The sequence below is a fragment of the Paroedura picta genome, chromosome 8, assembly GCF_049243985.1.
Source record: "Paroedura picta isolate Pp20150507F chromosome 8, Ppicta_v3.0, whole genome shotgun sequence".
Lineage (NCBI taxonomy): Eukaryota > Metazoa > Chordata > Lepidosauria > Squamata > Gekkonidae > Paroedura > Paroedura picta.
Genome location: NC_135376.1, coordinates 100,539,112 through 100,566,071, shown reverse-complemented (window position 1 = coordinate 100,566,071; position 26,960 = coordinate 100,539,112). Strand labels below are relative to the sequence as shown.

General features: G+C 46.6%; 1 protein-coding gene across 5 annotated transcripts in view; it reads right to left on the bottom strand.

Moving 5' to 3' along the window:
• WDFY4 (WDFY family member 4) overlaps window positions 1–26,960 on the bottom strand; it is a 305,701-nt gene that overhangs the window by 258,662 nt on the left and 20,079 nt on the right. For 4 of the 5 annotated variants that reach the window (XM_077350999.1, XM_077351000.1, XM_077350998.1 and 1 more), the window contains exons 4-6: window positions 26,365–26,471; window positions 4,574–4,726; window positions 4,017–4,206 (exon numbers count right to left, since the gene is read on the bottom strand). In XM_077350999.1, the coding sequence (XP_077207114.1) occupies window positions 4,017–4,206; window positions 4,574–4,726; window positions 26,365–26,471 (450 nt within the window). The remainder of the gene's footprint in view (window positions 1–4,016; window positions 4,207–4,573; window positions 4,727–26,364; window positions 26,472–26,960) is intronic. The other variant, XM_077351001.1, reaches the window with a different exon arrangement.

Genomic DNA, 26,960 nt, shown 5'->3' with positions numbered 1-26,960 from the left:
AGTGTAGCACCCCAGTGTGCTGTTGAAAACAGATGCAAATACTGAACAGACAGTGTCCAAGTGGTGGACCCCAGAGCTGGTGATGCCCAGAGAAGCAAACCATTCCAGGCCCAACAGACTGGTATGGCAACCTTCTACAATGACTAGGCGTAACTGTTTGACACAATGGCCACAAGCGAGGCAGTTTTGTGATATGGAGCTTTCTCAGGGTCTCTCTAGAAATTATAGAAAAGGCAGATCCAGAGTCCACTTCCATGCTGTACAGAGATCCTTCGATTTTGACGGTGACCTGGATCTTTTCCTGCGTGGCCCTAGTGGATTGAGTGGTTACTAAAGGTGCCTGTTGGCAGATGCAGTTGGCCATGGAGCCAGCATATGATGGCTGCTAAGGCATGGTGTGGCTCTATGCTCTGAAATTGGTGTGTTTTTTTAATGTTGACGAGGCTGTGAGCAGTCTTCACCGTCGTCATTCTGGAACAACATTTTCGAACTTGCCACATAGCTGACATTGCGCATCCCTGAAATGGCAAATCTTCCACAGATGTGTCCAGCCGCAACTGGAACACAAACTAGCAGGCTGCTTAATCACGGTGCAGCAGACAGATGTGGATGGTCATAGCTCTTCCATCTCCTCCTCAGGTGTCCTTGCCTCGCTCTCGATGTCCTTTGTGTGGACCAAAAGGACGGACCAGAACCAATTAAATTAATTAAATTAATTAAATTAATTCAAAAGGAATTCCCTGACATTCAAACGAAGTTCCTGACAGTTAGAGTGGTTTCTCAGTGGAACAGGCATCCTCGGGAGGTGGTGGGTTCTCCATCTTTGTTCATTTTTAAACAGTCTGGATAGTCATCTGATGGCTGATTCTGTGAAGGCTTAAGGCGATGGCAGGTTACAGTGGATAAGTGATAGGGTTGTGAGTATCCTGCATAGTGCAGGGGGTTGATCAGTGGTCCCTAACCTTTTTATCACCGGGGGGGGTAGTCTTTTGCCAAGGGACATCGCCACTGCCGCCTGAGTTCCTGCTCCGCTTGCTTTCCTGCCGGCGCCCCATACTCCCTGCCGCCCGCTGGGGGGCGCTGCTAACAGCAGCTCGCAGTGCCACGTCAAGAGGGAGCCCCAGACATGGCGGCTGCCAGAGAGCACCAAAGGTGAGCCGGAGGCAAAATGGCAGGGCAGCCCCCGAGGCAGCAGCCGGGGAGGAGGACGAGGAGGAGCCGCGGCCCGGTACCGACTGATTCATGGACCAGTACCAATCCCCGGACCGGGGGTTGGGGAACACTGGTCTAGATGACTCAGAAAGTCCCTTCCAACTTTATGATTATATGATTATATGACCGGTGCCCGCTTGGGCCGTGTAGTGGTGGCGTCTCTTGCTTGGTGGATAGCCTTGGTGCTGCCTGCTGGTTGGTCCCTGCTGACAGGAAGGGCACCGGGCACAAGGGGGGTAGGTTCATTGGTGGCTGCAGCTGAACCTTCGCTTCCCAGGGCAGGCTATCCACAACAGCCATCCCACCTCCGTCACCAATAATAAGCCTGTGGTTTCAGCAAGACACTTATGAAAAGTTCTTCAAAAACAACAGCTCTTTATTAATTCCTACCCCGAACACCAAACTGAGAAAAAGAGGCCCTTAGGTGACTTATACACATTTCAGGCAGCCTGCTGAGAGCTCAGATTGGTTCTTAATGGGGAAGCCTGATTGGCCAGGCCCCCGGATTGGTCCAGTATTACATTTCAGTTTACTGTTCGTTGGCCTTAAAGTCATCATAGAATCATAGAATCATAGATTGGAAAGGGCCTCATGGGTACAATCCCCTGCACTATGCAGAACACTCACATCCCAGTCGTTCATCTACTGTAACCTGCCATTCCTTTACCTTCACAGAATCAGCTTCTCTGTAAGATGGCTATCCTCTGTAAGATGGCTATCTCTGTTTTAAAATTTCCAAAGATGGGGAACCCACCACCTCCCGAGGAAGCCTGTTCCACTGAGAAACGGCTCTAACTGTCAGGAACTTCTTCTGGATGTTTAGATGAACTTTCTTTTGAATTAATTTCATCCCATTCGTTCTGGTCTGTCCCTCTGGGGCAAGAGAGAACAATTCTGCTCCATCCTCCATATGGCACCCTTTTAAATACTTGGTTATCAGATCCCCTCTTAGTCGTCTCCTCTCCAGGCTAAACAGACCAAGCTCCCCCAAGCTTTCTTCATATGTCTTGGTCTCCAAACCCCTCACCATCTTTGTTGCCCTCCTCTGGACACGTTCCAGTTTCTCATTCCTCTTCAACTGGGGTGCCCAAAACTGAACACAGTACTCCAAGTGAGGCTGAATCAGAGCAGAGTAAAGGGATACCATCATTTCCCGTGATCTGGACATGATACTCCATTTGATATGGCCCAAAATCCCATTAGCTTTTTTAGCCACTGAGTCACACTGCTGATTCATGTTCAATGTTCTACTAAGACTCCTAGATCCTTTTCGCACATGCTACTGCCAAGACAATTCTCCCCCATCTTATATTGGTGTATTTGTTTTTTCGTACCTAAATGCAGAACTTTACATTTGTCCCTATTGAACCTCATTTTATTCAGTTTAGCCCACTTCTTGAGCCTATCGAGATCCTCCTGTATTCTGTTGCTGTCTTCAGGCTAGGCCAGCTAAAGGGGAAAAGAGCATTCTAACGAGAGCCACTGAAAGTGGCAGGCTCTGAAGAGAAAGTCTGGCCTTGATGAAGGATTGCTGAAGCCCTGGAAGGGGAGAGGGATCCAGATCAGTCAGGCCTTTCTGTGGCCAGCTAACTATAAGCCCACCTTGGAGAAAGAGCTTGGGGCCTAGGCAAGACTAACAGACTGCAGATATTTAGATCACATTAAGCCAGCTATAGGGGAAAGAGGGACTCTTTGGGAGACTAAGGAAAAGAACTGATATTGCTGTATAGGAAAACTTATACAATAGGGTCTTTGGTCTGAGAAAGAACAGAGGAAAACTGCTGTCCAGGGAGATATCCACAGTTCTGCAGGAAAGGACTTGTTGGCAGTTGAACTCTGCTTTGACAACCTTGGAAAAGCAGCACCTGAGTACAGAACTGGACCACTTCGTGGTGTCAAGGGGACTAAGACACCCCCAGCATCTCCACCAGAAGAGCTCCTGCTGTTGCAAGAAGGTCTTTCGGATGCTTGGGGCTCTGCTGTGAATTTAAATTTATTGTTGAAGCTGAAGCGATAAAAATCATGCAAACAAAGCATTAAAATAGTCAAACGAAAATATATATACATACAGGCTGTGCTGTCCACATGGAGTGAGTAGGACTCTGTTCTGGGACAGTTGGTGAACCCGTATTTGCATTTTTGGGAAGGTTTTTCCCTATAGAAACTGTTCAGTTTAAAAATAAATTTTATTTAACTTTCTCCTAGACTCTGAATCTGGCTCTGGGGACTCAGGGGTTACACAAGTATCTCCAGTGGGGTGCCCACTGACCTCATGGTTGCCCACCTGGTGCCCATCAAATCTTCCTAGAACATGGGAGGGCCAGGTGGGGCTTTTGATCGGCCCTTGGAATTCTGATGGGCTACGCAGATTTTTAAAAAGGACACTTTGCTTTCACAGTATGTGCTTTAGCAGAACAAAGATCTTCACTGCATGGCTGAAGGTTAGCTATGTAAAAAAAGAAAAAAAGGGGATAATGTTGCAAGGCATGTGCTTCTCCAGAGTTTCTGCATGAAATATTGAAGAGTTAATAATAAGTGATGCATAAGCTGACTGCCAGAATTTTGTGGGTGATTCTGCCTTCTTCAGTAGCCATTTTGCACTTGTCCTCATATCCTGTGGCAGCCATGTTGTGGCTGGCTCCTCCTCCACCAGCAGCCATTTTGTGTCTGCATCTGCCGCACCCTGTAAAATTCTAAAGATACCCAGAGGTTCAAAAAAGATTGGGGATCCCTGATCTACTAAATACCTTATAATTGCAGGTTCTTTTTGGAGCATGAGAGCAGAGAACAACAACAGCTATTACCTTGTAGATATGAAATGACATTTTGGGATGGGACCTTTGAAATTGTTCGCAGGACTTGGTTTGTGGGGTCTTTCCAGGAAGGGTTGCCTTGGTCCCAGAGAGAGGCTATTGTTACGATCAGAGACTGAAGGTCAGTGGTCCCGAGAAGCTCTTCAACTCCTTGCTCCTCTGCATAAGCATTGAGCATCATCTGGAAGCAAAACAGTACACCTGAGGGAACTGCAAGAGGGTACTCTCCAAGTACCATCTCCTGAAAGATAAGGGTTCCATGACCTTCCTATATCCTAAGATGATCAACCTCCCTGGGGGGCCTTAAGATCTCTCAGTATTCCAAGTGATCTCCAGACTACAGAGAATAGTTCCCCTGGAGAAAATGGCTGATTTGGAGGAGGGAATCTATGGTGTTATGCCCTGCTGAGGTCCCTCCCTTCTCCCAACCCCACCATTCAACCTCCACCCAAATCTACAGAAATTTCTCAACCCAAAGTAGGCCACTCTACCATACCCACCCCCTAGGCGCCGACACATCCTGTGCCAAGGGTCCAGATATCCTTTACCTGCACAAGTGTTTTCTGCATGTGCAATTCCCCCTCACACATTCCGGTACTGTTGCCATCTTCATCAAGGGGAAAGGTGAAGAAGAGGCAGAGGCACTGCAGCAGAGTGACCGGGAGTCCCGACTGGATGATAGCACGTCGGGTTGCTTGTTCCTATGCATGGGAAAGCAAGCAAAATGACTGAGTCTTTCAAAACATCTGTTCAGGCAGCCCTCCCATCAAGGCATAACACTTCCGATTGTATGTCATAGAATCATAGAGTTGGAAGGGACCTCCTGAGTCTTCTAGTCCAACCCCCTGTACTATGCGGGACACTCACAACCCTCTTGCTCATCCACTGTCACCTGCCACCCCCTTGAGCCTTCACAGAATCAGCCTCTCCATCAGATGGCTATCCAGCCTCTGCTTAAACATTTCCAAAGATGGAGAACCCACCACCTCCCAAGGAAGCCTGTTCCAATGAGAAACCACTCTGACTGTCAGGAACGTCTTCCCCCTACAGATACATGCACACGCACATGTGCACACACACAGAACCTGCTTTGAGAGCCTTAATCTGATTTGTATTGGTGACCATGTAAAGAGCAGTGAGCACATTGCAAACGTTAGTGCACTTTCTGGAGAGCCCACTGGGATTGGCTTCTGAGTAGACATGACAGCATACTGTCTGTCTCATTATCAAGTGATTTAGACAAACTAGAGCATGTCCAGAGCAGGGCAACAAAGATGGTGAGGGGTTTGGAGACCAAGACGTCTGAGGAAAGGTTGGAGGAGCTTGGCCTGTTTAGCCTGGAGAGGGGATCTGATAGCCATCTTCAAGTATTTAAAAGGGTGCCATATGGAGGATGGAGCAGAGTTGTTCTCTTTTGCCCCGGAGGGATGGACCAGATCCAATGGGATGAAATTAATTCAAAAGAATTAAACATCCGGAAGAAGTTCCTGACAGCTAGAGCAGTTTCTCAGTGGAACAGGCTTCCTCGGGAGGTGGTCAGTTCTCCATCCTTGAAATTTTGGAGCCCCCCCCCCCAACAATGGCCGACACAGGAAGCCTGTCCTTACCGTTGGTGGCTCTAATTTTTATGAAAAGCCACTATGGGAGGAGTGCTGCCCGGGACACATCTGGGTGTCCGGCTTGTGCTTCTGCCTGCACAGGCTAATCTGGGCGTGCCCAGTAAATCTGGGTGCACCAGGATTTGGCTGGACCCCAGAGCACCCACCTCTAAAAGCTGGCTGCAAGGCACTCATCCCGCCTTGTGGCCAGACACTGCCTGGCCAGTGAGGATGTTATGTGGGCTGTCACCCCTCCATCAAAGGCTGGCACACCCGTGTCAATCCTTCCTGACACTCCTGAGCAGACCCTGGCACCAGAGAGAGAAAAGCCAGGTCAAGCCTTGCAAAGCATAATGGGAGAGCAACTAAAACCCACTTCTGGCTCTGAAGCAGGACTTGGAGTTAGGCTTCCCCCAACCTACTTGCTTGCAAACAAAAGAGGAGTTTGTCAGCACACCTGGCAAGTACAGAGAGACAAAGGCACCCCACCCAAGACTCCCCTCCAGCAGGCCAAGCACATTGTCCCATAAAGGGAACTGGCCACTCTCTTTCAGCACCAAATCTAATCCAAGATATGGTCTTTGTCTTTTCCCTTACCACTATCCCCAGGCACAAGCAATCATCCAGGATTTGCCAGAAATGGGCCATCAGCCCTTCTAGACAGGAAATATTTCTTCATATTCCCAGCAGCTAGTTTCTTTATCTCAGCAACCCGTTTCTTTGTTGGGACCTGGCTACAGTTGTTACTGGCCATCAAACTCTTTGTCCAAGCCCTGGACAAGGTAGGATCAGCCCCCTGTAACCTCAGGCCACAGATTTCCTTTAAATATTGGGCCCCCACAGCCACAAAGGGCAGTCAGTTTCCAGGCTACAGAAATGCTGTCCGACGTTCGTCTTGGTCCCTCGTCCGTCGCCCCAAATTGCTTCCCTGGACCTCCAGAACTCCGCTCCACCCAGAAGACAGGTAGATATCACTTCCAATCAACCCTTAGTATAGGTTCTTCCCCTATAAGGCTTTTCCTTGTGTGCTAGTGGCTAGGAATGTACATTTCTGTGCTAGAGTGTGCATGTGTTGTCTTTTGTCTAATTAGTGTGTGTTAATAAAATCCTTTCATGTTTAGATCATTGTCTGCCTTGGTTCTATCTCAGTGACGTAATTACCCAGTAAACTGTGCAATACAAGGTGCCACGTTACGCCACGCTGCCTCTTGCTGGCTCTTCTAGCTGATTCCCCACAACTAAATTTAGACACGTGTCCTTATAGACACGTATTTGGCGTAACAAGGAGGACACTCCTGCGGCACCATGCCTTCGCCACCTATCGACCCGGCTGCTCTTATGACTATGGTGAATATCAAGACACTGCAATGACGTCCAACCATTTGGTGCACGAATCCACAACAACCAGGAATGTTTGTCACTGAAAGGGGCCGGCAAAGTCAATGGGAAGCCGGGATAAGGGATTCTTAGCTGATTCCCATGGCTGCACTGGCACTTGTGACATCTTGTCCTTGTCATCCAATGTCCTTGTCAATCCTGAGCCACTAGACGTAGCTGTGTGCAAGCACTATCATATGCACGATGCCAGGGTGGCCATCATGCAGCACTTCCATGACTGGCTGGTGCAATTTGAGAGGCACCACAACTCAGAGCCCCACAACAGGCAGCCCTTGTGGGCCGACAACTCAGTTTGCCAGGTGATGAAGGGTGTGATGTCTGAGTCCTGTTTGCCAGTAGGCCACCCCTTCAACACCCAGTTTAGCTTCGCGGGAGATGAGGTGGTCCTTGGAGAAATGGGCAGTAACATCCGCGGAGTGCAGCTGTGATTGTGGGAGTGAGTTCAGCAGCAGAACCTCCATAACTGGGACAGGATCTGTGTCAACTTGAGGTGGCAGCAGACATCAGTGTGGCTGATGGATTTTCTGGGCTTATGTTCAAGGCTGAAATCGAAGCTGTGGAGAAAGATGGATCATCCATGGGGAAAGGATCTGTGCTGTTTGACAGTCCTTGGTGAAGAGGCCAAGCAGGGGGTTGTGGTTTGTGATGACTGTTAACCGGCAGCTGTAGAGACAGTCATGGATTTTCTTTATTCCAGCGACTATGATGAATGCCTCCTTGTCAATTTGAATGTAGTCGTGCCAGCTGAAGAAAGTCTGGGAATAGAAGAACACCGGAACCTCTTGCCTGTCCAGTAGGCAGTGGCTCAGGACAGTGCTTATTCTGTGTTGGGAGTCATCACAAGCCAAGGCTGAGTCTTGTCACCCCAGCATGCTGTCCAGGGTGATGAGGCATTGGATAGACTCAGATTGCTGAGTGGATCCCCAGACCCAGGGCATCTTCTTATTGAGGATCTGATGCAGGGGCCTTGTAGGGCAGGAAGGAATGGAAAAAGTTCAGAAGACCCAAGAAGGCTTCATATCATGTTTGGCCATTGGCGGTGGCGCATTCTGGATGGCCTTCACCTTGTCCGTGGTTGGGTGGACTCCAGCAATGTCAAATAGGAACCTGAGGAACTTCACTGATGGGATGCCGAGACAACATTTCTCCCACTTTACTTTCAGGCCAGCTTCATTGAAGTGGTGCAGGACCTCTTGGCCAGTGAGCTCGGGGATCATGCCCCCTGCAAGCAAAACATTGGACAAATAGGGACTCACCCCTGGAATTCCCTTTAGGAGATCTTCCATCAAGTTTTGGAAGATTGCTGGTGTCACACTGACACCAAATTGCAGGTGCCTGACCCAAAATGCCCCCCAATGGGTGACAATTGCTTGGGCCACCGCTGAGGCATCGTCAGCTGGCAGTTGCTGGTAAGCTTTGGCCAGATTGTGTTTGGGAAAAACCTTGCGCCCTGCCAGAGATGCCAGAAGGTGGCTGATAACAGGCACTGAGTAAGAGTGCTGTTGCAGGGCCTTGTTCAGCAGGCACTTACAGTCCATGCAGATGCAGATGTCCCCATTTGGCTTGCTGGGGGTAATGATTGGAGTCTCCCATCAAGCATTCGGCACTGGCTCGAGGATCCCCTGTGCCAAAAGCTTGTTAAGGTCTGCATCAATGTGGGGCTTTAACATGAAAGAAATCATAGAATCATAGAATCATAGAGTTGGAAGGGGCCATACAGGCCATCTAGTCCAACCCCCTGCTCAATGCAGGATTAGCCCTAAGCATCCTAAAGCATCCAAGAAAATTGTGTATCCAACCTTTGCTTGAAGACTGCCAGTGAGGGGGCGCTCACCACCTCCTTAGGCAGCCTATTCCACTGCTGAACTACTCTGACTGTGAAAAACTTTTTCCTGATATCTAGCCTATATCGTTGTACTTGAAGTTTAAACCCATTACTGCGTGTCCTCTCCTCTGCAGCCAGCAGAAACAGCATCCTGCCCTCCTCCAAGTGACAACCTTTCAAATACTTAAAGAGGGCTATCATATCCCCTCTCAACCTCCTTTTCTCCAGGCTGAACATTCCCAAGTCCCTCAACCTATCTTCATAGGGCTTGGTCCCTTGGCCCCAGATCATCTTCGTCGCACTCCTCTGTACCCTTTCAATTTTATCTACGTCCTTCTTGGGACTATGACATCTTGTGATTTTGATGTGATGCCCCTGTTGATACAGCCCCTAATGGCATTCGCCTTTTTTACCGCTGCATCACATTGCCTGCTCATGTTTAGTTTACAATCCACAAGTACCCCAAGGTCTCGTTCACACACAGTGTTACCTAGAAGCATATCCCCCATCCAGTAGACATGCTTTTCATTTTTCTGACCCAGATGCAGAACTTTACACTTATCTTTATTAAATTGCATCTTGTTCTTATTTGCCCATTTTTCCATTGTGTTCAGATCTCGTTGAACTCTGTCTCTATCTTCCGGAGTATTTGCCAGTCCTCCCATTTTGGTGTCATCTGCAAACTTGATGAGTAGTCCCTCCACCCCCTCATCTAGATCATTAATAAATATGTTAAAAAGTACCGGGCCGAGCACCGAGCCCTGAGGTACCCCGCTACTCACCCCTCTCCAGTCGGATGAAACACCATTGACAACAACTCTTTGAGTGCGGTTCACTAACCAATTCCCTATGCACCTGACTCTCTGAAAATCCAGATTGCAGTCCTTCAACTTATCCATCAAAACATCATGGGGAACCTTGTCAAAAGCTTTACTAAAATCCAAGTAAATGACATCAAACGAATTTCCCCGATCCAGCAAACCTGTTACTTGGTCAAAAACGGAAACCAGGTTGGTCTGGCAGGACCTGTTGGAGACAAATCCATGCTGACTTTCTTGGATCACCAAATTGTCCTCCAGATGTTTGCAGATCGTTCCCTTTAATATCTGCTCCATTATCTTCCCCACAACAGAGGTCAGGCTCACTGGTCTGTAGTTTCCCGGGTCATCCTTCCTCCCTTTTCTGAAGATCGGAATAACGTTTGCTCTCTTCCAGTCCTCCGGGACATCTCCAGTCCTTAAAGAGGTCCCGAAGATGATGGATCCATCCTCCTGGCCTTGAGGTGGATGGGTACCACCTGTGGATCAAGAGCCAGGGAAATCAGCAGACCAGTGTAGCGTCCAGGCAAGTTATCAAAAACAGCTAGAAACTCACTGCAAACATCCTCTAAGGATGTGGCCTGGAGCCGATGGATTCCGCGGATGGTGATCCCAAGTGGCTCAAGGCAGTCCAGGCTGAGGAGACTGGTGGGCTCCCCTTTGACAATGGCCACCGGCAAACGGCCCAAAAATTCTGAATCAAACATGAAAGTCACCTACACCACATATGGGAACAAGACCACCCTGATAGTTCTCTCTTGCCCCGGAGGGAAGAACCAGAACCAATGGGATGAAATTAATTCAATAGAAATTCCATCTGAACATCCGGAAGAAGTTCTTGACAGAGCGGTTTCTCAGTGGCAAAGGCTTCCTCGGGAGGTGGTGGGTTCTCCATCTTTGAATATTTTTAAACAGAGGCTGGATAGCCATCTGACGGAGAGGCTGATTCTGTGAAGGCTCAAGGGGGTGGCAGTGGATGAGCGATAAGGTGGTAAGTATCTCACATAGTGCAGGGGGTTGGACTAGATGAACCATGAGGTCCTTTCCAATTCTATTATTCGATGATTCTATTATTCTAGTCCTTGACTATGAAGTTCAAATGCTTGAGAGGGGGACTGCCATCTGGGTACAGACGTTTAAGAGTTGCACTTGAAATGATTGACAGTGATGACCCAATGTCCAATTCCATATAACAGGGAGCAGCTTCTATGCTCACTGACAGACGAATCTTCTTCTTGGGGCTGTTCTGCATGGAGTGGATGAAGACCATGTGGGTGCTGGACTTCAGACAACCTCCGTGGCTGGCAGGCTCACACTGTGCAGTCAAAGGCTTTCTTTGTTGTCAGTCGCCATGGCGAGGCACGTCTCCAACAGATTAATGTTGGGACATGACAGCAGGCTGCACACAGCATACTTGAGTTATGTGCCTCTTCTTGCTACAGGCCTAGCAAATGACTTTGCTGAACATGAGCTCCACAGCTGGCATATGGTCTCAATATGGTTGCTGGAAGACAGCGTGGATGGGCAGTGGTCCACTTCAGTCACATCTTTCTCGGAGTCCTCGATGTCCTCATGGTAGACTTCAGTGGTTGGGTGTGCTGCTCGGGAGTGCAGGGGCAACACGTGGCCTTGGACGGCCCTTGTGCTCCAGATGTTGGCTTTGGCAGCTTTGTCCAGCGCATTCTTGAAGGTCAGCCCTTTATTCCCACTGGGTGGCCTCATCCCATAGGCTGCAGATGAATCAATCCTGGAGTGCCTCCTCAAGGTTTGAGAAATGGCATTCCTGAGCGAGGTTAAAAAGAGCAGCAGTGAAGTCAGTGACGGACTCGCCGTACTTTTGGACATGCTGGAAAAATGCGTGGCAGCAGCCAATTTCTCCCTGCTGTCGGATGCAGGGTTCCTGAAGGCGCTGGAGAATCTCATCCAGTTCCACGGCATCCACAGTATCCACAGCGTCCAGAGTGAAAAGATCTTATGTGAGGTCATAGATTTCTGGTCCACACAAACTCAGGAATACTGCTCATGTCTTTGTTCCATCAGTAATGCCGTTGGCCACAAGGTAGTGACAGAATCACCTCTTGTAGGACTGCAGCAGGTCGGGTGGCTGAGATCAAAGGGCTCGATCTGGCCGAAGGTAGCCATGGAATTCATTTTGTTGAGTCTGCTCTCCGGGCAGCATGTTCAGCAGTCAGACAGTCCCTTCCCTGGAGGCTGGACACCAAATGAATGATGGTCTCTAAGTGATTAAGCTGGTGGCTTGTCCCTACTTGGCAGCAGGGCTCCACTCCCGTGATTCAGTAGCTGTAGGCAATCACTTACCAGTGATCCGTACCTAGCACTGCGATCCCACCTTTGTTGCCAGTGTAAAATATGTGGGTTTGTAGGAAGAATGCCAGGCTACTGGGCCCACGAACAGCTCTTTACTGGTGATCTCAGCAGTGAGTACACATTGTGGCAGGAGACAAGAAGACTGAGAAACCCTTCTGAAAACTCCAACTTATATGCACAAAGCAGGCAGTACGTCTCCCAGGCCATGCATGCTACTGGGCAAGTTAGCATTGACTGGTTTAAATTGATTGGCTGGATTAGCACTGATTGATTTAAACCGGTTTGTCAATTACATGTCTGCTTGGATCCTGCCTCAGACCTCAAGCTCAGTCCTTGGCTGACCCACATAGACAACAATGGCCATTCAGGCTCTTGCTGACCTGCCCCCCCCCTCAATTTATTTATTATTTTATTTATATCTCACCAATCCTATAACATGGGGTGTGCTCGGTTACAATCAAAAATTAAAATACCCTAAAATAATAATAAAAATAATAATAAAATCCCTATAAATATCCAATGGTCAAAAAATGGCCAATGATGGGCCTGAAGGGGTGGGAAGGGGAGGGCCCCTGGTTTCCCAACCATATTCTGCATGTCAATCAGTCAGTAACGTTTTATTGGCATAAAAATATGTATAAGACATATAAAAATAGGGTTTAAAATTTCAACAAAATAATAAAATAGGCCATGGTGTTACATAACCGAACAGATCTTAAAATGATTAAATAAACTATAAAAGATAAAATACAAGGTAGGCAGCATATTATAAAAGCATCTTAGTTAAAACTCTGCAACTAAAATGGTTACCTCTGGGTCTTTGTCAGAGAGCAGAAATTGCAAGGTCATAGATTTACTTACAGAAGGCTTGTTTCCCAGCAAAGCAACAAAGCTGTCATCCCGACACTGCTCATATAAGGGGCAATCTAACCAAATGTGTGAGACAGAGTCAGGGCAGCCAGAACCACACGGACAGAGTCTCGCATGGTATGGGATACGGTGGAATCTTCCCTCTAAGACCTTTGAGGGGAAAGCATTCATTCGTGCCAGAAGAAAAACTCTTCTCAGGGGTGGGACATCAAGAAGATGCAAATATGTAGGGATAATATTTCTCTGCATAGTGATGCCAAAGAATGCTGGTGAGCAGACTCGAGGCTGGGTAGGTATGAGTTCCAGCTGCTCATGGTCTAATATTCTGTTTAATAATCCGGAAGATACATTTTTCTTCCAGAGGTAGTAGGGAGTTCAGATCAATGCCAATGGAGACTAATTTTTGTTCAATAGCCTGGAACCATCGAAATTTAAGAGGGTCACTTTTTAGACAAGTTAAAAGGCTGCCAGTTTCTATTCTAAAAAATAGTCTGATCCAAAATTTAAAAGTAGCTATCCAGGCCCTTGTCTCTACCCTAATTTGGCCAAATTCTGCGCAAATGGCATGGTAGGAGACACAATTGGGAACCCCTGCAATTTGTCTATAGAAAGCAGATGAACACCCTCAATAGATTTGTTAAAGGCAGGAACCCATAGGGGGCATCCAAACAGGAGCTGGGACATCACTTTGGCATTAAAAATTTTAATTGCTGCAGGAATAAATTGGTTACCTTTCGCAGAGGAAAAGAACTGTTTTATCAGGGAAGATGAGGATTTGGCCAGATTGATAGCTTGTTGGCAGTGGGAGCGCCAGTTCTGGTTATACTGGAAGGTAACACCTAGATACTTAAATGTTTTGACGTTCTATTGAAGTGCCTCCAATAGACCAAGTCATTGCATGCCAGCTCTTAGAGAAAACCAAAACTTTTGTTTTACCATAGTTAATTACTAACTTATTATCTTGGCAGTATTGGTAAAAGGTGGATACGTATCGTTGTAAGCCAACCCTTGTATATGAGAGTATTGTAGTATTGTCGGCATACAACAACAAAGGAATAAGCTGGGAACCAAGTTTTGGGGGATGACCATTAATAGGTTCCAGTTTCTGCGCTAAATCATTAATGAATAAATTAAACAACAAGGGGGCCAGAATACAGCCTTGCTTAACTCCAATGGTCGTTGAGATCTTAGAGATTAAGTCTCCCTTTGAAGAATACCGGACTTGACACATAAAGTTTTCGGATGAGAAACATAAGTCTCGGTTCCATACCCATTAATCGCAATTTATTCAGACAACTCAGACAACTGAGAGCACGTGGAGAGAGCTACTGGGGAGAGTTGCTGCTGACCAGGTGAGGCTATTGTGCTGCCTGGGTGAGGTGATTGCTGGGTAATTGTTGGGAGGCTTTAAAAGGGCTGCTCCTCGCCAGAGGTGCGAGCCGAAGGGCGAGAGACAAAGGGCTCTTGGCCTGTGGCTCTTAGCCTGGGGTTCTTGGCTGAGCAATTAGAATCAGGAGATTATATCAGTAGATTATATTTCCCTAGTACTTGCACTGCCGAGACATTACAAAGGACCTCCAGGACACTCATCCCTTCATCTGCAGTGAGTGTGACATGATTGCCTTCCTCCCAGAAGACAAGATGAACTACAGCTGCCCCAAGTGTAAGGTGGTAAGACTTTTGGAGGAAAAGATTAGGAAATTAGAAAACAGAATTATTACTCTGACCCAAAGTAAGGAAGGGGAGGAGTTCATAGACCAGAGCCCTGCAACTCGGAATAAAGACAATACAACTAGTCCTGAAGAGGATAAGGAGATTGACCACAATAGGGAGCCTCTGCAGACAGTTCGGAAAAAAACTCAACGGCGAAGAGCGAGACAGTTCTCGGGGCCTTTGGAGCTCCACAATAGATTTCAGGCCCTTGCAGAGGAGGTGCAAGGGTCAACAAGGGAAGAGGTCCCAAAACAAAGTCCAAGACAAAGGGAAGAGGCCACGGGGACAGAAGGAAATGGAGTTGAGAAGAAAAAAAAAGGAGAATACTGGTAATTGGAGACTCCCTGCTAAGAGGAATGGATCGCCATGTGGCTGGGCCCGACCCCCTAACCCGAGAGGTGTGTTGCTTGCCAGGGGCGAAAATTAAAGATGTTTCAGAACGGCTGCCCAAACTCCTCAAATCTACGGATCGCTACCCATTTCTGATGGTCCATGTGGGAACGAATGACATGTCCCTGAATACCATCGCTCCTAATAAAAAACACTATCAAGATCTGGGGAGGAAGCTCAAGCAAATGGGGGCACAAGTGGTATTCTCTTCAATCTTGCCTGTCAAGGGAAGAGGAATGCGTCGGGAGAGGAAGATAATGGAGGTGAATCACTGGCTGCGTAATTGGTGCCGGCAGGAGAGATTTGGTTTCTGGGACCATGGGATAGGCTTTCTTGAGGAAGTCCTACTAGCACCTGATGGACTGCACTTATCGAAACTGGGAAAGAATGTGTTTGGCAGGAACCTGGGGAGATTCATCAGGAGAGCTTTAAACTAAAGCCACTAGGGGAAGGAGACGATCAACATAGGGAGTGTATGGAAGGAAATGAACCCGAGAGTACTCAAAGAACTTTCCAGAGAACTTGCACAGCCCTTGTCCATCATCTTCGGAACCTCTTTAAGGACTGGAGATGTCCCGGAGGACTGGAAGAGAGCAAATGTTATTCCGATCTTCAAAAAAGGGAGGAAGGATGACCCGGGAAACTACAGACCAGTGAGTCTGACCCCTGTTGTGGGGAAGATAATGGAGCAGATATTAAAGGGAGCGATCTGCAAACATCTGGAGGACAATTTGGTGATCCAAGGAAGTCAGCATAGATTTGTCTCCAACAGGTCCTGCCAGACCAACCTGGTTTCCTTTTTTCACCAAGTAACAGGTTTGCTGGATCGGGGAAATTCGGTTGATGTCATTTACTTGGATTTTAGTAAAGCTTTTGACAAGGTTCCCCATGATGTTCTGATGGATAAATTGAAGGACTGCAATCTGGATTTTCAGATAGTCAGGTGGATAGGGAATTGGTTAGAGAACCGCACTCAAAGAGTTGTTGTCAATGGTGTTTCATCAAACTGCAGAGAGGTGAGTAGTGGGGTACCTCAGGGCTCAGTGCTCGGCCCGGTACTTTTTAACATATTTATTAATGATCTAGATGAGGGGGTGGAGGGACTACTCATCAAGTTTGCAGATGACACCAAATTGGGAGGACTGGCAAATACTCTGGAAGATAGAGACAGGGTTCAACGAGATCTGAACACAATGGAAAAATGGGCAAATGAGAACAAGATGCAATTTAATAAAGATAAGTGAAAAGTTCTGCATCTGGGTCAGAAAAATGAAAAGCATGCCTGCTGGATGGGGGATACGCTTCTAGGGAACACTGTGTGTGAACGAGACCTTGGGGTACTTGTGGATTGTAAACTAAACATGAGCAGGCAGTGTGATGCAGTGGTAAAAAAGGCAAATGCCATTTTGGGCTGTATCAACATAGGCATCACATCAAAATCACAAGATGTCATAGTCCCATTGTATACGGCACTGGTCAGACCACACCTGGAGTACTGTGTGCAGTTCTGGAGGCCTCACTTCAAGAAGGACATAGATAAAATTGAAAGGGTACAGAGGAGAGCGACGAAGATGATCTGGGGCCAAGGGACCAAGCCCTATGAAGATAGGTTGAGGGACTTGGGAATGTTCAGCCTGGAGAAAAGGAGGTTGAGAGGGGACATGATAGCCCTCTTTAAGTATTTGAAAGGTTGTCACTTGGAGGAGGGCAGGATGCTGTTTCTGTTGGCTGCAGAGGGGAGGACACGCAGTAATTTTCACAGTCAGAGTAGTTCAGCAGTGGAATAGGCTGCCTATGGAGGTGGTGAGCTCCCCCTCACTGGCAGTCTTCAAGCAAAGGTTGGATACACACTTTTCTTGGATGCTTTAGGATGCTTAGGGCTAATCCTGGGTTGAGCAGGGGGTTGGACTATATGGCCTGTATGGCCCCTTCCAACTCTATGATTCTCTTCTCTTCTCTTCTCTTCTCTTCTCTTCTCTTCTCTTCTCTTCTCTTCTCTTCTCTTCTCTTCTCTTCTCTTCTATTCTATTATTCCAGAGCATATCCCTATCTAACTTATCAAAGGCACTTTTAAGGTCTATAAAAGCTGTGTATAGCCTCTTACCATTTTGGGACGTATATTTCTCGGCCAGGCATCAGAGAGATAAAACAATGATCTGTAGTAGCATAAATGTTGTGCCACTTCTGGGGTTTTTCACAGCCTGAAGAATGTTTCAGGGGTTTCTCAGTGGTAAAAAAGTTGAGAAAGCCTGCTCTAGGCCAAACAAGTTTGCATGTTTCAGAAAGAGAGGGGAACTACGGCTGACTCAACACTCACAGGGTGCTTGTGGGTTTAAGAAGAGCCCAGAGCTCTGACAGAACAGAAAATTAGAATCATAGAATCATAGAGTTGGAAGGGGCCATACAGGCCATCTAGTCCAACCCCCTGCTCAACGCAGGATTAGCCCTAAGCATCCTAAAGCATCCAAGAAAAATGTGTATCCAACCTTTGCTTGAAGACTGCCAGTGAGGGCGAGCTCACCACCTCCTTAGGCAGCCTATTCCACTGCTGAACTACTCTGACTATAAAATTTTTTTCCTGATATCTAGCCTATATCGTTGTACTTGAAGTTTAAACCCATTACTGCGTGTCCTCTCCTCTGCAGCCAACAGAAACAGCATCCTGCCCTCCCCCAAGTGACAACCTTTCAAATACTTAAAGAGGGCTATCATGTCCCCTCTCAACCTCCTTTTCTCCAGGCTGAACATTCCCAAGTCCCTCAACCTATCTTCATAGGGCTTGGTCCCTTGGCCCCAGATCATCCTTATTTCTCTCCTCTGTACCCTTTCAAAACATCCTCCAGATGTTTGCAGATCACTCCCTTTAATATCTGCTCCATTATCTTCCCCACAACAGAGGTCAGACTCACTGGTCTGTAGTTTCCCGGGTCATCCTTCCTCCCTTTTTTGAAGATCGCTTCCAGTCCTCCGGGACATCTCCAGTCCTTAAAGAGGTCCCGAAGATGATGGACAAGGGCTGTACAAGTTCTCTGGAAAGTTCTTTGAGCACTCTCGGGTGTATTCCGGCCCAGGGGATTTGAACTCATCCAGTGCAGCTAAATGCCTCTCGACAACCTCTCTATCTAAGTTAACCTGCCACCCAGACACTATCCTTTGGCTACTGCCATCTCTAGATGTCCCTAAACCCTTTGACCTGTGGGGAAAAAACAGATGTAAAATAGGCGCTGAGCCTTTCTGCTTTCTCTGCATCCTCCGTTAGAGTTTGTCCATCCGCACCCAACAGTGGGCCTATTGCCTCCTTTACTTTACGTTTGCTCCTCACATAACTGAAAAATCTTTTCTTGTTACAATGGGCTTCCCTGGCCAACCTTAGCTCACTCTCAGCTTTGGCCTTTCTGATCATTGATCTACAGTGCCTAGTAACCTGTAGGTACTCTTCTTTAGAGCTCTGTCCTTCCCTCCATTTCCTGAACATCTTCCTTTTCTTTCTTAGTACCTCTTGAAGTTCTCTGTTCATCCAAATAGGCTTCTTAGAGCTCCTGCAGTGTTTTCGTCTTTCTGGGATAGTCATTGATTGAGCATGCAATAGCTCTTGTTTGAGTAGCGCCCACCCTTCACATGCTCCCGTCCCTTCCAGCATTCTCGTCCACGGTATGACACTCGTCATGTCTCTGAGTTTATTAAAGTTTGCCCTATGAAAATCCAACATCCGCGTCTGGCTACAAGCTTCCTTGGCTCCCCATCTCAAAAGGAATTCTATGAGGACATGGTCACTTCCCCCTAGGGTCCCCACCTCCTACACCTCATCCACCAACTCTTGCCTGTTGGTCAGTATTAAGTCCAGTATGGCTGAACCTCTTGTGGGTTCATCTACCATTTGATAAATGAAATTGTCAGCCAGGCAGGTCAGAAACTTGCATGACTGAGGACGCTTCACAGAGTTTGTTTCCCAGCACACATCTGGGACATTGAAGTCACCCATGATGACAAGTTCCTGCCGCTTGGATATTTTCTCAGGCTGCCCACAAAGTGCAGCATCCACATCCTCTCGTTGGTCAGGCGGTCGGTAGCAGACACCAACCACCACACTGTTTGTTTTCCCCTCGCTTATTTTCACGCAGATGCTTTCCACTGTAGATATGCTCTCCTTTACTAGAATTTCCTGACAGATAAGCCCTTTCCTCACATACAGTGCCACTCCTCCACCTCTTCGATCTATTCTGTTTTTTCTGAACAGTTCATATCCATCCACCATTACATTCCAGTCATGAGAATCATTCCACCAAGCTTCTGTGATGCCTACTAGATCATACCTTTCCATCAGCATGAGAAGTTCCAGCTCTTCCTTCTTATTGCCCATGCTTCGGGCATTAGTATAAAGACATCTGAATCCTTTTACTTTTGGTTCCCTATGAGCTGGCCTTGCCGGTTGGGCTGCCCCCGATCGTTCTCCTTCCTTACTCCCCATGTTGATTGTTTCCTTCCCCTTGTGGCTTCAGTTTAAAGCTCTCCTGATGAATCTCCCCAGGTTCCTGCCAAACACATTCTTCCCCAGCTTTGATAAGTGCAGTCCATCAGGTGCTAGCAGGCCTTCCTCAAGAAAGCCTATCCCATGGTCCCTCTTCCCTCGTTGACCCTTGCACCTCCTCTGCAAGGTCCTGAAATCTATTCTGGAGCTCCAAAGGCCCCGAGAACCGTCTCGCTCTACGCCGTTGATTCTTTTTCCGAACTGTCTGCAGAGGCTCCGTAGTGAGGTCAATCTCCTTATCCTCTTCAGGACTGGTTGCATTCTCTTTATTCCGAGTTGCACGGCTCTGGTCCTCCCCTTTCTTACTTTGGGTCAGAGTAATAATGCTGTCTTCTAATCCTCTAATCCTTTCTTCCAAAAGTCTTACCACCTTACACTTGGGGCAGATGTAGTCCATCTTGTCTTCTGGGAGGAAGGCAATCATGTCACACTCACTGCAGATGATGGGATGAGTGTCCTGGAGGTCAATTGTAATTTCTAGGCAGTGCAAGTACTAGGGAAATATAATCTCCTGATGCTAATTGCTCAGCCAAGAACCCCAGGCTAAGAGCCACAGGCCAAGAGCCCTTTGTCTCTCGCCCTTCGGCTCGCACCAAAGGCTCGCGCCTCTGGTGAGGAGCAGCCCTTTTCAATCCTCCCAGCAATCACCCAGCAATCACCTCACCCAGTCAGCACAATAGCTTCACCTGGTCAGCAGCAACACTCCCCAGTAGTTCTCTCCACATACTCTCAGTTTTCTGAGTTCAGCAGAATTGAAGCAGAATGTTCAAATATGGTTCTTCATGAAAAAAACATACAGTGTAGTTTATACGCGTTATCATAGAATCATAGAGTTGGAAGGGAACATACAGGCCATCTAGTCCAACCTCCTGCTCAACGCAGGATCAGCCCTAAGCATCCTAAAGCATCCAAGAAAAGTGTGTATCTTTGCTTTTTTAAAATAATTTTATTATTTATTATTATGTGAAGCATTTACAGAAAAATAAAGAAAAAAGCGACTAGCTGATATGGTTTGCCATCCTCTTTTAACATACATATTCAGTTCCCATCACATATTATTCCTAATCTAGAAGTTTTTACCATTTTTCTTAGCAAAGTGATTGTTAATACATATGAGAATATGATCTGTTATAAGAATATATTCTGTTATTATCTTAAATGATATAAGGTCAGTCCCCTTCATAAATTGGCCCTGACCTAAGAGTTACTGCTGCCGTCTTGTTAATACCTATGAAGTATAGTTTGTCATCCTCTTTTAGCATACATATTGGCATACATATTCAGTTCCCATCACATATTGATCCTGATCTAGACTGCCAGTTGTTCTTTCTTAGCAGAATAGTTGTTGATACATATGAGAGTATAATCTATTATAAGAATATATTCTATTATTGTCTTAGATGATATAAAGTCAGTTCCCTTCATATATTGGTCCTGTCCTAAAAGTTACTGCTGCTGTCTTCCCCACAGGAAACCAGGAGAATACTCCACTGTTCAACTCATCCTTCAGGTGGTCGCAGAAAATGAAATTGTGTTTTTTTCCATAGTAGAGTATTTCTGGTTGTTCTTCTGTCAGGGCCAGAGAAGTCTCTTACTTGATTCTTGCTTGCAGTCGCCTTTAAGTAGGCTCTGTGTACTTTATCAATCTGGATCTCTTCCTTTGGTCGCACAGAGATATCTCCTGATAGCTTCCTGGGTGCTGTCACTTTTGAATAGACTTTTTTTATTTTGCTGCTCCAAATCACTTCCTGCTCTGAATAGACTTCCAGGTTTTCGGTGCTTTTCTTCCTTAAATCTGTTTTCCCAAGTTCTTCCAAGGTGCTTTGGATTTTTACATCCCTAGCTCTCTCCCCCCTCCTGTTGATTAACTTCCAAACATTGAGTTTTCGTTTGATGTATTGTTAGCTGAGCTGTGTCATCAGCTGCTCTCTCCAGACCGTCGGCTCCGTCCAAAAGCTCCCCCTTAATCCCACGGATTTCCTTTTCCACCTTATTGACTGCTTTCAGTATCTTTCCCTTCGCATAACAAATGGAAAAGCTGTGCCTTAGTTAATTTTTCCATAGTTCTAGGCAGTCGCAAAGTATAAACAGAAAGTCTCGTGAGGTCTCGCGGGAGCACGAGCGATCCCAAATTATCAATTTGTCGATCTCCGTTTCAAGTCAGCTTCCCCCACTGAACTCTCTCCAACAAAACTTTAAAGCTCTCTCTTTGTTTGGTTAGTGGGTATAATTAGCTGGGAGTCTCTCACTCGACGAAAGAGGGAATTCACTTGTAAATTGGTTGAGGAGAGGGGGGGGAAGAGCTTGTGGGAAAAGAAAAGGAAAAGCCAGAAAGCTTTCAATCCTTACTGTTATAAACTTCAGCTCCTGTCAGTCTGGTAAAAGATGATCCGGGAAGAATGTAGGGTCAGCCGGTCGTTTCAAGCTTAGAAAGTTGTTTACGACAAGGGCGCCATCATGACCTTGAGCACACGCCGCTGTTGATCCGGAGAGCTCGGTCTCCCTACCTCCCCACGGATCTGTAGGACCCTCAGGATGCCGTTCCCGGTTCCTGGGGCGACCGGCGAGCAGATTTGCGTATCTGCTCAGGTCAGCCAGGTGCGAATGCTCCTGACCCTCAGCATGGCTTAAGAGCCGGACAGAGGTCCAGCTGTTACGGCGCCATCTTCAGTCGTCTCCAAGTGTGTATCTTTGCTTGAAGACTGCCAGTTATATGAAGTAACATTCTATAACAAGATCTGTGGACTTATTTCTAAACTTTTTTGTTGAACAATTCAATAAACCTTAATAAGTAAAAGTTGAGAGTCACGAAAATTCCGTTCTTCCCAGAGACTAAAGCATCTAGTGACAGGAGTAAGAAATTCCTACAGACATATTGAAATATACCTTTCCTAAATAAGGAAAATATGACGTATTAAGGAAGGCCTGATAATACCAGAAAATAAAGTAATTGTGTCTCCCTCCAAAAAAGGAATTCTTCAATGAGATGTTCTAGATTAGATGCAAAAAACCCCACTATCCAGGCTTTCAGGCCGCATTTGCTTTTACTGAGAAATTGTGTACATACATACATATCTTTATTATGGTCATAGACCATCAAAATCAAAACAATTTCACAGTAGTTTTATGGGGGACGACAGTAAGATGGCTTCGTGCTAACCCGTTCTGTAACGGGCTCCCGAGCCAAGCAGAGGGCCAGGAGCAGAAGCACCTAGCAGACTTGAGCGAGGTGTGCAAATCTCGCTCGCTGATTGCCCCAGGATCCGGGAACAGCATCCTGAGGGTCCTACAGATCCACGGAGACTAAGCTCTCCGGATCATCGCTGCTTGTGCTCGGGGCCATAATGGAGCCGTTGTCGAAAACAACTTTCTAATCTTGAAACAACCAGCCGCATAACATCCTGCATTCTTCTCAGGCTATCTCTTCCCAGCTTGAACAATCAAGACAAGGAGCGGCAGTCTGGCGAATTACCAACATAAAGACTGTGAGTTCTCTGTTTGCTTTCTCTTTCTTTAAAGCCAGGCACTAGCCCCCCTTCTCCCTCCTAACCAATTCGCAAGGGGATTCTTTCTTCGGACGGGAGGCAAGCCAGATAAATACACTCGTTAAAATAAACAAAAGAAAGAGCTTAAGATCTTACAACAGAGAGCCCAGCGGGAGTTGTTGACAGAACACGGAGACTGACTAACTGATAACTCCTGATCTCCTGAACTCTCGTGAGACACCCTGTCTGTGATCTGTGATTATATGGTGGTGTATGCATCCTGCAGAGTTGATGATGTGAAGTGTCCCTCCATTCGCTCTTGGGGTACACCTCTTTCTCCTTCCTTCTTGCAGGTTTCTGCCCACCTCTGACCAACAACACCATTGCACTGGACTCCAGATTCAGGTAAGTAGGTTGTTTAATCACCGAATACACACACCAAACTGCTGTCACACTTTCCTCTCCCGTTCACTCCACACCCGTGCTTCCTCTTCACCGCCCTTATATCCCCCTGTGTAGTCTCCTCCCCCTCTATAAAGCCCCTACTGCCTCAGCCCTTGTTTCCGGCTTCGGGCATTGTCCATCTCCTGTTTCCACGTCAGACGGCTGCAAACTCTCCTGTGACTCCTTCCCGCGGCTTCCTTATTTTTAGCCGCGCTCTGCCCCTAGGGGGTAGTCTCCTGTCCCCACTCCCGTGATTTTGGTAACAATCTACTAGAGTCTGTCCCCTCTGAGGCGTCTTGTCTTCACTTTGCCCCGATATCCATTGTTGACTCTTCATAAGTCCGGGCGCGACTTCTAAGGAATCCTCGGTGCCTGTTCCACTCACTTTGTCTCGCCTCTGATCGATCTGCTCTGTCTTCTCCTGCTCATGTCTTTCTCTTCTTTTTCCACAGCGTTGGCTCGGGAATGTTGAAGAGCCGTCGCCCACCGTTTCCCACCCCCGGTAAGTATTCTTATTACAAGTCTCGCCCGGACAGATGAATACTGCAGTGGAAAACCTAACCAATGCACAGATGCATCGCCTAATATGCAAGGGCAATTCAGAGATATTGGAAGTAGTCAAAAAGGATGAAAAGGAGATTCAAGACACCAAGAAAGAGCTCTCAGACAGAATTGATGGTTTGAAAAAAAATAGCTGATGAAAACACAACTCACCTAGCAACACACCAAACGAGAATCCAACGTCTGGAAGCTAATCAACAGGAGTGAGAGAGAGTGGCAGAAGACAAATTCGAAGTCCTGGAAGTAGAATCTAAAGCTAGGAACGTAAAAATCAAAGGCGTTTCGGAAGAATTTGGGAAAACAGACCTGAGGAAGGAAATCACCGAAAGCCTGGAAGACTATTTAGAGGAGGAAGAGATCCGGATTGACAAAGTATACAGAATCTATTCAAAGGCGGCCGCACGCAAGAAACAACCAAGAGACATCTTTGTAAGCTTTGACAGCAAGGCTGCAAGAAACAATCTACTCAAAAAGCATCGGGAGACACCGCTGAAATTGGTGGATCAAGAAGCACAAATCTTTCAAGACTTACCAGAAGATACATTATGGAAAAGAGCACAATTCCATTTTTTGCAACCACCTGAAGAATATGACGAACAGTGGAGCAATTACCTGGACTTTCTTAAGAAAGACAGCAGTAACTTTTAGGTTAGGGCTAACATGCGATGGGAACTGAATATACACTACTTAAGATAATAACAGACTATATTCTCATATGTATCAATAATTATTTTGCTAAGAAAGACAGCAGTAACTTTTAGGTTAGGGCTAATATGTGATGGGAACTGACTATATACTTCTTAAGATAAGTTTTAGTCAACTTTTAGTCAGTTAAGTTTTAGTCAACTTTCACCGCATTTTCATGGCTGCGGCACAAATCGTGGTGACACTATATGTGATGGAGCAGTTTGTGTCTCTGAGCAGCAGGGAAATATAGGATTGTCCTGAACACCCTGGGACTCTGTAACCATGGTGTGATAAATATGGGACGAATGTCATTATAAAACTGACAATGCAAAAGGATATGTTCCAATGTTTCTATTTGGCCAGAGCCACAGGGGCACTTCCTTTCACCATAGGGAATTTTCTTGTATCGCTCTTCAAGTACAGCTGAGGGAAGGGCATTGCAGCGAGCTACAGTGAAGGCCCTCTGGTGACCTCAAGATTCATCAAATAAGTCAAGGGAGCTGTGACATACCTATTGCCTTCACTAACAATGAAGGCAGAGGTATTTGCTAGATCATGTTGGCGTTCTATATCCACTACTCGCTGTTTGACAACCTCTTTAGCTTGGCCATAGGCCATCTGAACCAGAGATTCTAGAGAAAATCCCAAAGCTGCGATTTTTCTCCTCACAGATTGTTTCCATGAAGACTGGAAGTTATCCTTCAATATCAAAGAAGCTAATCCACAGGGGGGAAAAGAGATCTTAAGCCAGTAATTGAGAATGCTTAACCATACTCTTGGAGAAAGTGTGTAAGATCAATCAAACAACAAAACTCTGCTCTCCTCCTGGAATGCCTGAAATCCAAATTCAGAACAAATCTGCCGCTGTCCCTTATGTGGCACATGTCCTTCTAGATGGTCCTTTCTATGCTTATCTCAAGAGGCATTTCACTGTGTTTGCAAGCTCATTCTGACATATATTCCTACCATGTAGTTATCTTTTTAGTTGCTGACAGGAATCCAAACAGAATATTTGTGTGTGTGTGTGTTTGTCTTTCAGAGGTGGCGAAACTGTGGCTCTCCCGAAGTCCATGGATTACAATTCCCATGAACCAGGTGGCAGGGGATCATGGGAATTGTAGTCCATGGACATCGGGAGAGCCACAGTTTTGCCATCTCATCTTAGATAAGTGATTAACAATAACTATTCCCTGTTCAAGATCAATGTCTAATAGAGCTTTTATTAGATAAAAGGGGCAGAAGGAGAAAGGTAGAGGTGGTTGTACCAACTCTAAGTCAAATGATTTTGTCCTTCAGTGTAAAAGAACCTCTGGAATTCTCAAAGGTAAAACTGACTGAAAAAATATAAGTAATTATTTTACAGCTACCCATACACCGAACTCTCAGCAACAATTCAGAAGTGAAGAAGAAAGAAGAGCTGTTTTCTCTTATCCTGCTTTTCACTACCCAAAGGAGTCCCAAAGCAGCTTACAAATCCCTTTCCCTTCCTCTCCCCACAACAAACACCTTATTAGGTAGGTGGGGCTGAGAGAGCCCTGAGAGACTGTGCCTCATCACCCAGCTGGTGGCATGCAGAGGGGAATCAAACCTGGTTCTCCAGATTAGAGTCCATTGGTCTTAACCCCCTGCACCAAGGATGTTTGTACTTTCTGCCTGGACTAGGGAAAAAGTTGTGTGGAAAGCATTTATCTCACCAAGGGAGTCAGCAAGAGCACATAGACAACTCTGAGGAGCATGTAGCCATCAGCTCCCTCTTCTGCTTTCCCCTGAAGGAACTGCCACACGCTCAGTCGGGCTGCTTCTGCCAATGCAACATTAGAGAAAAAGACCATTAAAACGCCCAGCAAGACTGTCTGCTGAGCAGATGGCCAAGTAGCCCAACCATCTAGCAGCAAGTGTCCTGTTTAGCATCTTGGAGGGCAACCCTGTGCACATTACTTGGGAATAATCAGGTGTTCAGTTAGGGCAATCGTTCGCAATCTAGGGGTTGGGATCCCTTTGGGGGTCAAATGGCCCTTTCACATGGGTCACAGCAGGGCAAGCAGCTTGGCCGGGGGCGTGCTATCAACACAACATCCTTGCGGGATAGATCGAGATACAGCATTCGAAAAGAAAACAATTTATATACAACCATGAACAATGCCATTGGTCCATTTCGGTTTAATTTCTGTGAAGTCACTACAACATGAGGAACTGTATTAAAGGGTTGCGGCATTAGGAAAGTTGAGAACCATTGGGTTAGAGAATACTTAGGATGAGGCATGGGGAATTCCAGGTTTGGGTCAGGGAG